The sequence below is a fragment of the Aspergillus ambiguus genome (genome assembly GCF_047715705.1).
Source record: "Aspergillus ambiguus strain CBS 117.58 unplaced genomic scaffold BDV59scaffold_6, whole genome shotgun sequence".
Taxonomy (NCBI): Eukaryota; Fungi; Ascomycota; class Eurotiomycetes; order Eurotiales; family Aspergillaceae; genus Aspergillus; species Aspergillus ambiguus.
The window spans coordinates 616,944-630,750 of record NW_027395519.1 but is presented as its reverse complement, the minus strand read 5'-3'; the positions used below and the strand labels follow the sequence as shown (position 1 = coordinate 630,750).

General features: G+C 53.1%; 6 protein-coding genes across 6 annotated transcripts; 4 read left to right on the top strand and 2 right to left on the bottom strand.

Moving 5' to 3' along the window:
• The first annotated feature begins 69 nt into the window (after window positions 1–69).
• Window positions 70–910, top strand: BDV59DRAFT_144372 (U4/U6-U5 snRNP complex subunit SNU23). The gene has a single exon (XM_073687236.1). The coding sequence runs from the start codon at window positions 146–148 to the stop codon at window positions 773–775; it is 630 nt and encodes a 209-aa protein (XP_073550556.1). The 5' UTR covers window positions 70–145; the 3' UTR covers window positions 776–910.
• Window positions 911–3,800, bottom strand: BDV59DRAFT_144371 (baculoviral IAP repeat-containing protein). Its single transcript, XM_073687235.1, has 4 exons — window positions 3,522–3,800; window positions 3,161–3,457; window positions 2,966–3,075; window positions 911–2,912 (listed from the first exon to the last, which is right to left on the bottom strand). Exons 1-4 carry the CDS (start codon window positions 3,657–3,659, stop codon window positions 1,046–1,048), a joined length of 2,412 nt encoding a protein of 803 aa, XP_073550555.1. The 5' UTR covers window positions 3,660–3,800; the 3' UTR covers window positions 911–1,045.
• Window positions 3,801–4,053: 253 nt separating this feature from the next.
• Window positions 4,054–8,574, top strand: BDV59DRAFT_191688 (mitochondrial matrix Mmp37-domain-containing protein; the record flags this gene model as incomplete). The annotated part of the gene is made up of 6 exons (XM_073691935.1): window positions 4,054–4,056; window positions 4,481–5,735; window positions 6,100–6,101; window positions 7,181–7,235; window positions 7,299–7,461; window positions 7,551–8,574. The coding sequence occupies 6 exons, from the start codon at window positions 4,054–4,056 to the stop codon at window positions 8,572–8,574; spliced, it is 2,502 nt and encodes an 833-aa protein (XP_073550554.1).
• A 500-nt stretch (window positions 8,575–9,074) lies between these two features.
• Window positions 9,075–9,623, top strand: BDV59DRAFT_173143 (uncharacterized protein). Its single transcript, XM_073688838.1, has one exon. It carries the CDS (start codon window positions 9,121–9,123, stop codon window positions 9,457–9,459), a length of 339 nt encoding a protein of 112 aa, XP_073550553.1. The 5' UTR covers window positions 9,075–9,120; the 3' UTR covers window positions 9,460–9,623.
• Window positions 9,607–12,260, top strand: BDV59DRAFT_173141 (putative integral membrane protein Pth11-like). Its single transcript, XM_073688837.1, has 2 exons — window positions 9,607–10,699; window positions 10,773–12,260. Exons 1-2 carry the CDS (start codon window positions 10,332–10,334, stop codon window positions 12,070–12,072), a joined length of 1,668 nt encoding a protein of 555 aa, XP_073550552.1. The 5' UTR covers window positions 9,607–10,331; the 3' UTR covers window positions 12,073–12,260.
• Window positions 12,261–12,266: 6 nt separating this feature from the next.
• Window positions 12,267–13,590, bottom strand: BDV59DRAFT_173140 (DNA-directed RNA polymerase core subunit RPB5). The gene is made up of 3 exons (XM_073688836.1): window positions 13,398–13,590; window positions 13,262–13,344; window positions 12,267–13,205 (listed from the first exon to the last, which is right to left on the bottom strand). Exons 1-3 carry the CDS (start codon window positions 13,494–13,496, stop codon window positions 12,680–12,682), a joined length of 708 nt encoding a protein of 235 aa, XP_073550551.1. The 5' UTR covers window positions 13,497–13,590; the 3' UTR covers window positions 12,267–12,679.
• Window positions 13,591–13,807: the final 217 nt, after the last annotated feature.

The following is a 13,807-nucleotide window of genomic DNA, read 5'->3' as shown; positions in this document are numbered from 1 at the left end:
TTCCATAAAAGGTCATTTGCCTCCAAAACGGCGAGATTATCGTGAAGCTCTTGAAACTCAACTACTTCCCTCGTCTCATTGTTCACGCCTTACTACCAAAATATCTCTCATCATCGCAACTGGGCTTTCATTCGATCTATTCAGTATGGCCAGCAACTCATCGGACACCGCCTTCCGCAAAACCTGGGACCGGGACGAGTATGCCAAAAAGGCCGCCGACGAAGAGACCAAGCGCAAGGAAGAAGCCAAAGCGCGGTACGAGGCCAAGCCTCTCGGCAAAAAATGGCACGCTCCTGTGGACCAGAGCGCCCTGGAGGCGACGACGTCTCGTAAACAGCGACTCGATGTCGCCTCCATGGTCGGAAAGACCACGATGGTCGCCGCGGGGTCGGCCGTGGGAAAGAGAGGTCGTGGGGCTGGCTTTTACTGTGCAGACTGCGACCTGACCTTCAAGGACAACCTACAGCTCGTCGAACATTTGAACAGCAAGCAACACTTGATTGCAACGGGGCAGAGCGGCGAGGTGACTCGGGCAACGGTCGAAGACGTCCGTCAGCGGTTACGGATGCTCGCCCACCAGAAGCGAGTGAGGGAAGAAGAAGAGCGACGCGCGTGGCAACTAGACCTTGGTACTCGTTTGAAGGAGCGGGAAGAGCAAGAGGCGAAGGAGCGAGAGGAGAAGAGGAGAAAGAGAAATGAGAAGCGGCGGAAGGGCAATGATGGCATCAAGCAAGAAGAAGAGAGCTGGGAAGGACGGCTGGGAATTATTGCATAGGTGGTAGCAGTGGGATGGGGTTGAATGGTTGCACGCTTACGTTGGACAAAACCTGTAGGATACCCATGGCGTTCGGTTTGTTGTCTTATTTCTGTATCAAAGGACATTCTCGGGGAAGGCGTTCACTAGGTATATATCGCAGTGTTATCTGGCGATGGCTGATTCAAAATTTAATATACTATTAAACACAAAATGCAGGACTACCCAACATGCCATTGTCCGAACCCCCAAAACTCCCAATAAGAACAGCAGATTATCGATAGCAGGCCTTCAGTCAATGCATTCGATGCCTTCTAGTACACGCATTGCGCGCGCTCCTTCTCTCTCAAATTGGCCAACCAATCTTTCACACTCGCGTTTAAGTCGTTGTTCACCATTCTTAGCATTCCATTGTATCCATTCCTCAACACTCATCTTCTTTTCAGGACTTGTCAAATCTCCCTTGATGTTGCTCAGAGCTGAACTGAAGTCAAAGTTCTCAGGGTCGCTGGGGTTGGCCAAGATCAACTCATCTATGTCGATTGGTTTCCACGGGTGGGACGTGTTGAGCCCCCCCCTGTTTGCATTCTGCTTCGACGGAGATGGAGTGCTAGGCGCCATTGGGATACGAACTGGTTGCTTAGAAGGCGAGGAGGCCACATGGGGCCGTGCAACAGGCTTCATAGAAGGAGGATGATTCTCTGCATCGGAGGACTGAGGAGACAATGATGATGTACTTTTGGAAGCAGAAGGAAGGGGTGACACAGCTTCATGATCTTGGTTTGTTTCGCCCAAAACACTGCGGGCGCCGGAACTTCGAGAGCCTGCAAGAGATCGTGCGTATAATCTCTCGTGGGGAATATCGCTATACCTCTGTGCAGTCTTCGGAGGCACTTTGGAAGAACGACGACGAGGAGGCTCCTGCTTCACATCTCGATCTTGTTGACTCTCTGGGTTCTCTTCTTCCATGCGATCGACATCTTCGTATGTTCTCTGCTCCGCCTGTCTCTCAGGCACCTCCTCAGAAGTGCTAGGTTCAGCAGCTGCTTTGTCTGCTTTTCTGGACTTCTTGCTCTTCTCTGCAGATGCCTTTTTCTTTGAGCCCTTCTTGGTCGACTTATTCACAGGTTCCTGCTCAGAGTCTGACCTAGGTTCCTGAGCCTGAACTTCAGGAGACATACGTTCAGACTTTGTCGTGCCAAGAGATTCCTGGCCGTCCTCTAAGTTGTTTGAGCTCCTCGACTTGCTACCCTTAGTGGATTTCTTTTTCTGGGTGGGTTCCTCCACGACATCCACCTCGTCTTCAGGTCCATTGTACATATCATCCGGAATCTCATCTTCGGCTTGATCATCCATAGAGACCACCGTTTCAGGATCTGGGGTAGCTTTTTGCTTCTTTTTAGTCTTGGATTTCGCCGAGGAAGTTTTCTTCCTAGGTTCTGATTTCGGTTGGGCATCGACAGATTCAGCCTCATTAGCTTCGAGATCGGCTTCCAAAGCAGCATCAATCTCCGAATCCCGGGGCCCACGAGAGACCGATGCCGATTTCGACGTAGATGCACTGGACGGTTTGCGGCCTCTTTTTTTCCCCGTCCCGCGGCTCTTTTTATTTTCTTCCTGCAGAATGCTGTGATCCTGCTCCGACTCTGCCACACTCTCGTAGCCTTGAACGCTTTGCTGGGCGCTGTTGCGTGTTTTGGTGGCCCTCTTTTTGGATGGTCGTTCTGGCTGCTCGAACAGTTCCGCATCACGGCTGCCCTGCTCTTCCTCTTCCACATCATCACTGGTTCTCTTCCTGCCGCGGGTGCGTTTTGGTTTTGGCGCGTTCTGGGGGATCAGCTCAGGCTCGACAACGGACATTTGACTGCCTGTTTCAACCGGATCTTCCTTTTTCGACCTTGACGTCTTTAATTTCGACTTCGAGGATTTCTTCGTGGCTTTCGTCTTAGTGGAGGCCTGGGGTGCAATGTCTTGGTCCATCACATCCTCCATATCTGAAACAGGAGCTTCGGAGGCCGTCGATTGAGCGGACATGCGAGAGGATGCTTTGGAAGGGCGACCCCGTTTTGACTTGGCACCCTTGCCTTTGCCCTTCTTGCCAGGCGGCTGAGCAAAAACAAAGAAGGAGCAGTCCGGCGAGCGTCGGTAATGTTCATTGCTAGAAAAGGTCAGGTGGCGCTAGTGAGAAGTCGCGATTGACGAAAAACTTACAAAGGATCATCTTTGGGTTCCCATCCGTCGAGGGACAATTTGCAGTAGGCACAACTGGCGAGGTCATTGCTCTCTTCAGTAGGGCAGAAATACCATCCACCATCGACCATCTGGATAACCGGAGTTAGTACCCTTAGCACTAGTTGGAGGTCTCTAGGAGTGGGTGGATGATTGGAAGTCGTGTATTGTAGTTACCTTCTCTGAATCGCATGTCCAACCTCGCTTTCCATCATGCGGCCACTGTGTACCGAAAGTTGCTAGACGGGCATCCCGGATCTTATCGCTTGTTGGGTCATCAATCTCGGCGGGGTTTGAGCTGTGCTGTTGGATATCCATCATGACGGCCCATCCGCAGTCTTTTGCATGTTTTAGATGCTCTGTGATAGGGTTGTCCTCCTCTTCCCATCCATCAAGGGCGTTGCCGCATAAGAAGCACGTTGTGTTATCGGGGTTTGTGCCGTAGGGGTTGTAAAAGAAGCCGGCGTGAGCGAGCTGTAGGGCGTACTTGTTAGTGACTATATGCACTATCAGCTGCTGGACTGTATCGTTGACATACCTCGGCGGGCGAAGGCTTGCGATGGGGCCAGGCGATTCTTTTTGCGGACTTGGTGGTCGAAGACCTCCGTTTGTCTGGGTTCAATACCAGATCGAAGCTAGCCAAACGGGCTGCGAACGTCTCCATTTCCTGCGCCATTATTGGACCAGAACGGAGGTCATTGGGGAACGAAGATTAGAGATAAATGTCCGAAGGCAATGGCGACTGCATGCAGAGTGCAGACGGGTCCGAGTCGGGGGAAAATGGATGGTTGTTGAGGCTGGTGCCGGCTTGTTTACTGCATTGTTTGGACCTTGGACTGTTTCGGAACGCGCCCGCGGAGAGGGAGGAGCGAGGTCACGTGCTGTGGCGCGGGGGATTTCCCGGTCGGGATAAGCGGCAACAAGCCACAGCACAGGCCGAGAACACCTGCCGAGCGAAGAAGGTACGTCAGTTCAGTTTCAATTATTATTAGTTAGCAATTATCCCGCAACAGCCTCATTTTCTCCTCCACTCTTCCTTCATCCTTCTCTCGCTGCCTCCATCGGTTACCATGGTCTGAGACGGTAATGTCGAATGGTCTCTAATTCACTCCAAAACTACAGCCCTCGCTGTGCAATTCCTTCCTGACCTCCTGTGGACTCGTGACAATGTAAGCAATGTCGCCGGTCGACTTCCCTCATCCTTGTTGCACGAAGCGTTTACTCACCTGGGACTCTCTACGTTTTTAGCATTGAATCATACTCTCCATGTCGGGATCACTGATACATCTGCGGTTGGGATACCCATCGTTTCCGCCATCTATCCGGGTGTCCAGTCCTAGACGGTTGTTTTCGTCGACGGCCCCCCTGGTGGCCTCCTCCCACGCCCTTCCAACCTTCAGAAATCGTCCGGTATTATGTGGGAACCTGAGTTCACGCTCTGATTGTAACCTCCTTCTCTCGTCATCCTCTGCCTCTTCGTTCTCTACCTCTTCGAAGAATTCGGATCCTGGGGACTGGGATGAGAATCCCAATCTCGCGATCTCTGCTTTCGACGAGCTTCCTTCCAAGGACTTTGGAGTCAACCAGCATATGATCATAAACCAGGAGTTTAAAGAAGCCCTTCGTCAGATTCTTTGGCAGTTCCGCGCTCCAATTCGCTATGCGTTCGCCTATGGATCGGGTGTCTTCCCGCAAGTCGGGAGTGCGCCTGGCTCCAACCAGTGTCACCCGTCTGCGCCAGCTGCGATCAAAAATATGCAACAAGGTCAAGGAAAAATGATCGATTTTATTTTTGGGGTCTCTTACTCCCAGCATTGGCACTCACTGAACTTGCATCAGCACCGCGACCATTACTCCGGAATCGGCTCACTGGGATCGTATGTTGTCTCGCAGGTTCAAGATAGATTCGGTGCGGGGGTCTACTTCAACCCCTACATCACCGTCAATGGCACCCTGATCAAATATGGGGTTGTCAACCTCGATACGCTGTGCAGGGATCTGAGTTCGTGGGACACATTATACCTCGCGGGGCGGTTGCAAAAGCCGGTCAAGATCCTGCGTGACCATCCAAGGGTGCGACTTGCGAATCAGATGAACTTATTGTCCGCTGTCCGAGTGGCTTTACTGCTCCTCCCTCACGAATTCACGGAGTTTCAACTGTACAGCACCATAGCCGGTATCAGCTATATGGGCGATCTTCGCATGGTACTGCCGGCGGAGGATCCCAAGAAGGTTAACAACATCGTCTCCGGCCAAATGGCGAATTTCCGCCGGCTCTACGCCCCGCTCATCGAGAACCTCCCCAACGTCACCTTCCGGGATAAGCGTTGTATCCAGGACGAGTGGATCGATGATCCAGATGTCAACGCGCGCCTTGTCCAAGATATGGATCCGGTAAAGCGCGGAAATATGGTTCGTCGACTTCCCGAATCCTTCCGGGAGAAGCTCTATTTCCAATACCAGACCCGCTTTGAACTGCCCCGAGCGGAGTTTGACAAAATGATAAAGGAGGCCAATGACAACGATCCGGAACTAGTCCGTCGGAGACAAGGTGGACCCTATGACCAGCGCATTGCGAAAGATGCGAATCTTACAAAAGAGGTCCAAGCCTCGATCACGAAGACCATACGTTGGCCGAGTACGGTCCAGACGATCAAGGGCCCCTTGACTTCTGGTGTGAGTAGGACATGGCGTTATCTACGAGAAAAGCAGGACAAATATAAGAAGTCCGGCAAGCATCTCAGTCCTCCGAGTGAATCATCGACCCCGAAGGCCTCGAAGGAGGAATAGGTGCATATTACTATTATGACTATGATCGACGCATGGCACGCCTAGTCGCAGAGGGCCGACAGGGCAACCCTAGACATCCAAGGCATATGGAGGCGTTAGCTTTTTGTATTTTTATCGTGGCATTTGTGGTAAATAAGTCAATCCTACGGGCAGATGGTTGTCCTAGAAGTACTAGCAAATGAAATGTATATATATCCCTGTATAGAATTGGGTCTTGAAATCACTGGCGTACCTTTTTCTTTGATAACCACAAGTTGTGTATGTCTGCTCGTCAGGTCTCTTTGTGCTGGATGCTCGACATATCAACTCTCGACACTGGTTTAAAGGGGTACTAGAAATCATTTGAACGTCAAAAGCCAAGAGACATTTTCCCCTCAAGGTAGGCACTGTGTATCTCCAACGTGATGGTCTCTGCTCGGGTTGACGATTCTTAAAGACTTCCTTCCGGCCGGACTCCTACCACGAGCGATCCTTATCTACAAAGGATTCTTTAAAGACGTAACAGGCGCACAATAACAGCTATCTGTTGACGAATCTGTATGTATGAGTTATATAAGTCTAGGTACTCCCCCCCGGGGCCTTTGTCGTTAATTCGCACCATTTCGCCGTTCTCCACTGTCATTTTTTTTTTTTGGCCTCACAACAGATAGAAAGCTCACTCAAACCTTTCTTTATTATGGCAATGAAGCCATTTGCATTTTTACTTCTGTCAGCTCTTGCAGCTTCTGCCGTAGCAGATAGCTGCGATGGTGTTTATAAGATTGGTGACATTGAATTCCGGTACCCTTGGGCTAAAGGGCCTTGTCCCAGTTCGAAAGCTCCTACTAGATTGGGCGATATGGATGGCAAATACCCCTTCGCCAAAACAAGACATACGGGTTTGTTGACAGGACATAGAAATATGGATAGACGGCAAGCCATGCAGCACGGGACATTGAGGATACCACGACTGATGCATGTTTTGGCGGGGGTCATGGATAGGTTTGTCAATGTTGACTAACTGATGAGGATGGATATATGGGAGGCTTTTATTGAAGAGTTGGACATTTCAAAGGTTTATAGAGGGCACTTGGCCCTTTATTGCAGGCTCAATAGACATGGAACTTGAAGTGGTCTATCAGAATTTAAATGCGCATAAATTAGAGAGAAGATGGAAGAGAAACCGACCAAGATTTATATCAAATGCCCACATCAGATCCAAAATTTTACAGATCTACTGCGTATATTGACAGTGTGCTAGAAAGAGCAATAGGTGACTCAACCGACCGCCACCGATTCCGATTCCGATTACCACGGTGGTTGTCTTCCCCGCCACTACCCCCACGAAGTTTCTTCGACTTGCAACAATTTCACCACATCCTCCCAATCCCACCAAAATGGCTGCTAGACAATCTGCTTTCAACCTAGCGACCTGTGCGCGCAAGAACATCCTTCAATTGCAACCATACCGTTGCGCAAGAGAGTGAGTGACCCCCGCTGCCCCGCGGTGTCTCCCGACGAGACTAATGAGTCAGTGACTACAAAGATGATGGAACGAACGTCTTGCTCGATGCGAACGAGAATGCCTATGGTCCGGGTCTCGCGTTGAATGCGGAGGGCGCCCTCCAGGAATCTGCAGCGAACGGCGCTGCCACTGGAGCGTCTAAGCCAGACATCGATCTCCTGGGTCTGAACCGATACCCTGACCCGTGAGTCACCCGGCGAATTTTCTACACCATCTTTCCCCTGCCAGACATCTAGGTTGTTGATAGTAATGACTAACGTGAAACGATATCAGTCACCAGATCGATCTGAAGCAGCTATTCTGCAACCTCCGCAGCACCCACATCCACTCCCAGAAAGACCTGAAACCCGAGAACCTCTTCGTCGGTGTTGGATCTGACGAGGCGATTGACGCCCTCCTGAGATGTTTCTGCGTCCCCGGAAAGGACAAGATCCTCACCTGCCCTCCCACCTACGGAATGTACGCCGTCAGCGCGCAAGTGAACGACGTCGAGATCGTGAAGGTGCCCCTTGACGTGGAGAACGGGTTCCAGTTGCAGCCGGAGAAGATCAATGAGACGCTCTCCGCCGACCCATCCATCAAGATGACCTATATTTGCTCGCCTGGCAACCCCACCGCGAACCTGATCCGGAAGGAAGACATCCAAAAGGTGCTGGAACACCCGACGTGGAATGGCGTGGTGGTCGTGGACGAGGCGTACATTGACTTCGCCCCCGAGGGTTCCAGTCTGGCCGAGTGGGTTAACGAGTGGCCCAACCTGGTTGTGATGCAGACTCTCAGCAAGGCCTTCGGTCTGGCTGGTATCCGTCTGGGTGTCGCGTTCACCAGCCCCGAGATCGCGCTGCTCCTGAACAGCCTCAAGGCGCCGTACAACATCTCCAGCCCTACCAGCGCCCTGGCCATGGCTGCCCTCTCCCCGAAGAACATGTCCGTCATGCAGAACTACCGCCAGCAAATCATCACCCAGCGCGACCGCTTGGTACAGGAACTGCCCAAGATCCCGGGTGTGGGGCGTTTCCTCGGTGGGTACGAGTCGAACTTCCTTCTGGTGGAGCTCCTGGACAAGCCTGCTAGCGAGGGTGGAAAGCCGAGCAATAAGACTGCCCTGGCCGCCTACGAGGCAATGGCTGAGAAGCGCGGCGTTGTGGTGCGTTTCCGCGGTAAGGAGCTTGGTTGCGAGGGATGTCTCCGTATCACGGTGGGAACTGAACGGGAGGTGACGAAATTCCTGCAGGAGCTGCGAGTTGTGTTGGGCGGTATCCTCAGTGGAACGGATATTCAGTCCTTGAGGCAATAGGTGTCCATATTCCGATTCGTGGTGCTTTTTCCGTTTGTTATTTTGATGAGCCTGATATAGATATCATGTATGCAATTTTGGACATAGATCAACCAAGATAAAAGGAATGGAAGATAGATCAGACCAGACCAGTTGGCTTGGCTTCATGAGTTTAGTTCGGGTTCCGTGCGAGGTCAGGGTCAGTGCTCCAAGACAAATCACATGCGATGTTCCATCTATATAGACATAGCGTATTGCTTGTCGAATCCTAGCCGGAGTTGACCGGAGTCCCGAACAGACGGCGGAGCGGGGTTCTACCACCGATAAGGAGGTTACATGGTTGCTTTTGGCGTTTTGCTTTTCCTAATCGTCATTCTGTTAGAGATCCAGGGAGTCCAGTGCCTTGTGGAGTATTGTTGCGAGGTATGATGGTACAGTCATTCCACGTGGAGATAGAACAAGCAATAGGCAAGCATTGAGGGTGGTGGCACAACAGCCTCGTGGTTAAGTTATAGTTCAATGTACGAGTATGTGCGAGGAGATGTACGCAGGTATGTATGAGGATGGATGCATCCGGTCACGAGGAGACTCGTGACCATCGCCGTCACCGTCCGGACTCTTCCAGCAAATCCAACAACAACCCGCGACAACAACATCCCTGATCCGATTTCCCAATCATCCCATCCCATTCCATGCGAGGGTGAGTCGACAATCACCTTGCCAAATCACTCACCGAGGCTCAACTTCTTCGTATCTGTACCAGCCCCCCTGGTCAACAATTGGATTGGATTGAACCCTACACGATGTCAGCTCTCGCTTTCCCTGGTTATCTTGGTCCACAGCCCCCACTCCATCTATCAGGGAAAAAGCCTAGGAGTCTGCCGTCCTCTCTCTGGTCTTCTATGACGGATGTCATCAAGGGCCATCCAGAGGCCGAAAACGTCGCTTCCGGATGCCCAGTCCTCTTAGTTTATCGTCCGATAGGCCCCGAGGGTCGGTTGAATGGACGCTACGGGAAGACGCCTTGACCCTTGGCCTTAATACTCGACCTATCACTTGCTCGCTCGTCCCCCGGTGTATTACCAATTATCTTGGGGAAATTAACGTGCACTGTGATGACGATAATGACGCGCCTTATTACGGTGTATTATTATTATTATCATCGAAACGGGGCTGCGCCGGTTATCTCCACCCTCTCTGGCGATTCCCAGGCGCTCAACGCGCGACCACTTGTCAAACTTGGGTCACTTCTACGTTGTCTCCATGCGCCTTTTTCATTTTCAGTTTTCCTAAAGTCCTTATATTCAGTTGATCCGACGTCAAAACAGCGGTGAACCGCCCGTGGTTGCCGCCCGTATTCCGTCTTTTAAACTTTCCCCATACTAACTGACGTCCTGGGTGAGGCAATATTGATCAGATCGAGCTTCTGTCCGACTTAAGCTGCTCTCTCTGGGTTCGCTTCCTTTGCATACAACAAAGGATACCTTCATCTCCAGCTGCAGCTAGCTATTCACCGCAACTAACCAACGGATCATCATCTCCCTCGTGCGGATCCACCTGTTTACTCCCCCACACGATTCGCCCGGCCCCGGGGCTCTGGGGAAAAGTGGCACGTGCATCCTTAACCGACCGTTCGTCATGAACAATGTGAGCGCATACAAAGGCTCGACATTGTTGGAACTGCTTCAGGGCCTTGTTCGTTGCATCTTCTTGTTCGACTGTTGGACCAAACCCCGTCTCTTACTCTCTGGCCCCTCTGCGGAGGTGGTACGTCGGCCATGAGTAGTACATTGCAGCCGATGCTCCATGACCCGCGTTCGATCTACTCCAACATTCCACCGGACATTCGCACCAGGGTAGACAACCACCCGACGCTCTTGGTTAGCTGGTGGGCCACAGGGTTCTCGCTTGCTATCATTGTCACCCGCGTGTGTGGTCGCTATATCCGAATCGAGCGTTTCTTCCCGGAGGATAAGGTCATGATGGCCAGCATCATTCCGCTGGTGATCCGGATGGCCTTCGTTCATATGGTTCTAGTTTACGGCACTAACAATACCAAAACGGATGGCTTGACGGCCGAGGATATCCACAACCGTGAGCTCGGCAGCAAATTTGTTCTGGCCTCCCGCATCTTCTATGCAATCTTGTAAGAGTCGACCTTCCCACGCCTACCCCCTGTTGACTAGACGGTGTAATCTGACAAGAGCATTGCTTCCTAGCATATGGACCGCCAAATTCACAGTGTGCGCATTTCTCAAGCGTGTTGCGGGTATGATGTGGCGCCGATCCTTGCGAATCTTCCTCAAGTTCCTCTACTATTTCCTCGCTTCCACGTTGATCGCCGTGGTGATCGCCACGCTCGCCGAATGTCAGCCGTTCCCCCACTATTGGCAGGTCGTCCCAGATCCAGGGCCGCAATGTCGCTCCGGTTATGCGAACCTGATCACGATGGGCACCTGCGACATCATCACTGACCTGCTTCTCGTCGCTTTCCCGATCCCGCTCATCATGATGACCCATATGCCAGTGAAACGGAAGGCGTCGCTGGCCATTCTTTTCGCCTTGTCCTTGATCTTGGTGGGCATCACCTCCTACCGAGTGCCCTCAGTGATCCAACACAAAGGTTCCCAGCAGTACCGGTCTCTCCTGGCGTCGTTGGAGATCCTAGCCGCCACCGCGGTCTCCAACGCCGTGGTGATCGGTTCCTTCGTGCGCGACAAAGGCGTCAAGAAGCAGAAATTCAAGAAAGCGCAGGGGTCCGCTTCCGTCAGCGAGAGCATGGACTACAGCTCCATCCGCCGCGTCACCATCACCCATCACCAATGGGGCAGTGACTCGGACCTTGCCGCGGGGCTGGGAATCCGCCTGGACCCTGACCTCTGCTCGTCCGATACCCAGTGGCCTCAACCAGGCCAGATCACGACCCCGTACCCATTCACCGCGCGCACGGGCACCCTCAACGCCAATTGGTCTTTTACCCGGCAACCGACCGACGACGACCGCACCTCCACGACCGGCAGTCTCGAGCTCAAAGTGAGTCCGCACGAGTACATCGAGACCACGAAGACCCCGCGCAAGACATCCGGGGACAACGGGATGTCGTCCCCCAGCAATGTTAGCATGTTCGACGTCGGCGGACTGCTAAACGAACCCTCTCCCACGGCCCACGAGCCTACCTCTCCACCTCTGGCAACGCCAGCCCGCTCAGCCACGAGCCGACGACCCAGTCTACGCCGCGGGAGCATGGCTCTCCTCCAAGACGTGGGCGGACTGCTGGCCGCCCCGGACCCGGTGCACGTGTCGCCGCAGCAGTCCTCGCCGGACACCTCCCGACCAGGTGTTTTGCGAACATACTCTAGCGGGCGACGAGGACGACGGGGGTCTAGCGTGCACTGGAGCGATTCATCGGACAGCCCTGCCCCGCCGTACCGGGCTGGATCGGACGTCACCGCGCCGATTCCCGAGGGCAACGACGTCGAGCTCCAGGATGTGGGTGGGTTGCTTTCGCGGCATTCATGATATAACGACGATATGATTATGAGTGTACCATATGGCGCTCGCATTCCCTTTTTTGTCTGTACTTGATTCCGGGGGTCTGTTAGTTAGGGGAGTCGGACTTAGCGACGGCGTTGGGGATTGATTTACCCTGCTGGTTAGCAGGAACCTTAGTATACAGCGAGTAATGATATATAGTAAGCCTAATGCAGTGAGCGTCCTGTTCAGCATCCCATGTCCATTGTAGTTTATCGGGAATAAAGCAATAATACAGTTTTTTATTAACACTCGGAAAGAGCGCGAGAAAACACCATGACACAACCCCAGCCATGAAATAAAAAGAACAGATCTGTCTTTCGCCTATACGCCATGCTGCCCAGAATGCCAGTAATTGGGACCATTGCTTTTCGTCTTTCAGTACGAGGTCCGATCGCGTCCTGAGCTGTCGCCCTTGACGGAGCCTCGGCCGTCTTGGGCGCGCCGTCATCAAGTCCACGGGCGACGGCCGGAAACGACGAAACGGAGGAAAGCGCTTCAGTTGATAAGCCGGACCAAGCGGGAGGGAAATCGCATCCACTGCTGCCGCGGGAGGCCACGAAGCCAACCGTGCGGGGGAGGGGTAACGGATTCCTTAGATGACCCAGCGGTAGCTGGCGTACCGTCCGGCGGTTTCACTCTTCCGGATGATCTTGACGACCTGGCCGCGGCGCAGACCGAGGTAGCGGGCGACGGGGTCGGAGACCTGGATACGGGGCAGCTGGGATTCCTTCAGACGGTAGCGATTGAGCAGGCGACTCTTCTCCTCGGGGCTGAGCAGGACGTGTTTGGGGACGAGCTCGTGGCGGGTGATGTTGACGAGCAGATCCTGTTCCTGGAAGTGCTCGCAGATGCGGCCGGGGACGCCGCTGAGGAGACGCACGGCGGAAGGCGAGATCGGGGTTTGGGTGATGAAGATGCCGGTGTGGAAGTTGTGCTCGTCGACGGTGTGATTGAAGGTGCGCACCTGCTTGGTGCCGACGCCGCTGCTGTCCGGGCAGAATTCGACGTAAATGGTGCCGCAGTCGGCGGGGGCGGGGGGCTGGCCCTGCTTGGTCAGGGGCGTGTATTTGACCTGCATGGCTTCGGTGGGACGGGCTTGGATCTTCATTTTGGCACGGCTGGCGCGAACGTTAGAAGAGTTGGTTATGGGAGAGGAATGGTGTTTGATGCATACTCGGGGTAGCCCAGCGGATCGGAGTATTTTTGCTTGAAGTCGTCGAGAGATATTTGCACTTCCTCTTCCGTGACTTCGTAGCCCTGGGAGCGGTTAGTCTCCTGGCCTGCTTCGATGGTAGTGTACAAGGACATACTCGGTCCTGCAGCATCTCAAAGACGGTTCGCCATGTGCGCCAGAGGCGGGTCATTTCGCGGTCGGCGTCGACCGAGCCGGAAGCGTAGTCTTCATCCATGGGGCGAAGGGGACAGGGGGTTGAGCGACGGGGCAGATGGAGTGGAGAGAAGAGAAAGAGAGAAGATGAAGAAGAAAGAGAAGCGAAATTGACGATGATAAAAATCGGGCGGAAGTGGAAGTCCCAAAGAGGAAGGCGGTTGGACCGAAAAGGAAAGGCAGGGAACGCAAAGGAAAAAAGGGAAAAAAGAGGCCAGAACGTTCATCTTCGTCTTCTCTCCATCTCCTCTTCTCCTCTCCTCTTCCTCCTCTCCCTCTTCTTCCGCTTCTTCTCCCTCACTCGTCTTCAATTCTCTCCGTCTCAACCCTCCT

Coding starts and splice junctions, on each gene's coding strand:
- BDV59DRAFT_144372 (XM_073687236.1), top strand. CDS start 146: ATGGCCAGCAACTCATCGGACACCGCCTTCCGCAAAACCTGGGACCGG.
- BDV59DRAFT_173140 (XM_073688836.1), bottom strand. CDS start 13,496: ATGGATGAAGACTACGCTTCCGGCTCGGTCGACGCCGACCGCGAAATG. Junction 13,345..13,397: donor TTGAGATGCTGCAGGACCGA/GTATGTCCTTGT, acceptor AACCGCTCCCAG/GGCTACGAAGTCACGGAAGA. Junction 13,206..13,261: donor GATCCGCTGGGCTACCCCGA/GTATGCATCAAA, acceptor CGTTCGCGCCAG/CCGTGCCAAAATGAAGATCC.
- BDV59DRAFT_173141 (XM_073688837.1), top strand. CDS start 10,332: ATGAGTAGTACATTGCAGCCGATGCTCCATGACCCGCGTTCGATCTAC. Junction 10,700..10,772: donor CGCATCTTCTATGCAATCTT/GTAAGAGTCGAC, acceptor ATTGCTTCCTAG/CATATGGACCGCCAAATTCA.
- BDV59DRAFT_144371 (XM_073687235.1), bottom strand. CDS start 3,659: ATGGCGCAGGAAATGGAGACGTTCGCAGCCCGTTTGGCTAGCTTCGAT. Junction 3,458..3,521: donor GCAAGCCTTCGCCCGCCGAG/GTATGTCAACGA, acceptor TACGCCCTACAG/CTCGCTCACGCCGGCTTCTT. Junction 3,076..3,160: donor GGACATGCGATTCAGAGAAG/GTAACTACAATA, acceptor CCGGTTATCCAG/ATGGTCGATGGTGGATGGTA.
- BDV59DRAFT_173143 (XM_073688838.1), top strand. CDS start 9,121: ATGCATCCGGTCACGAGGAGACTCGTGACCATCGCCGTCACCGTCCGG.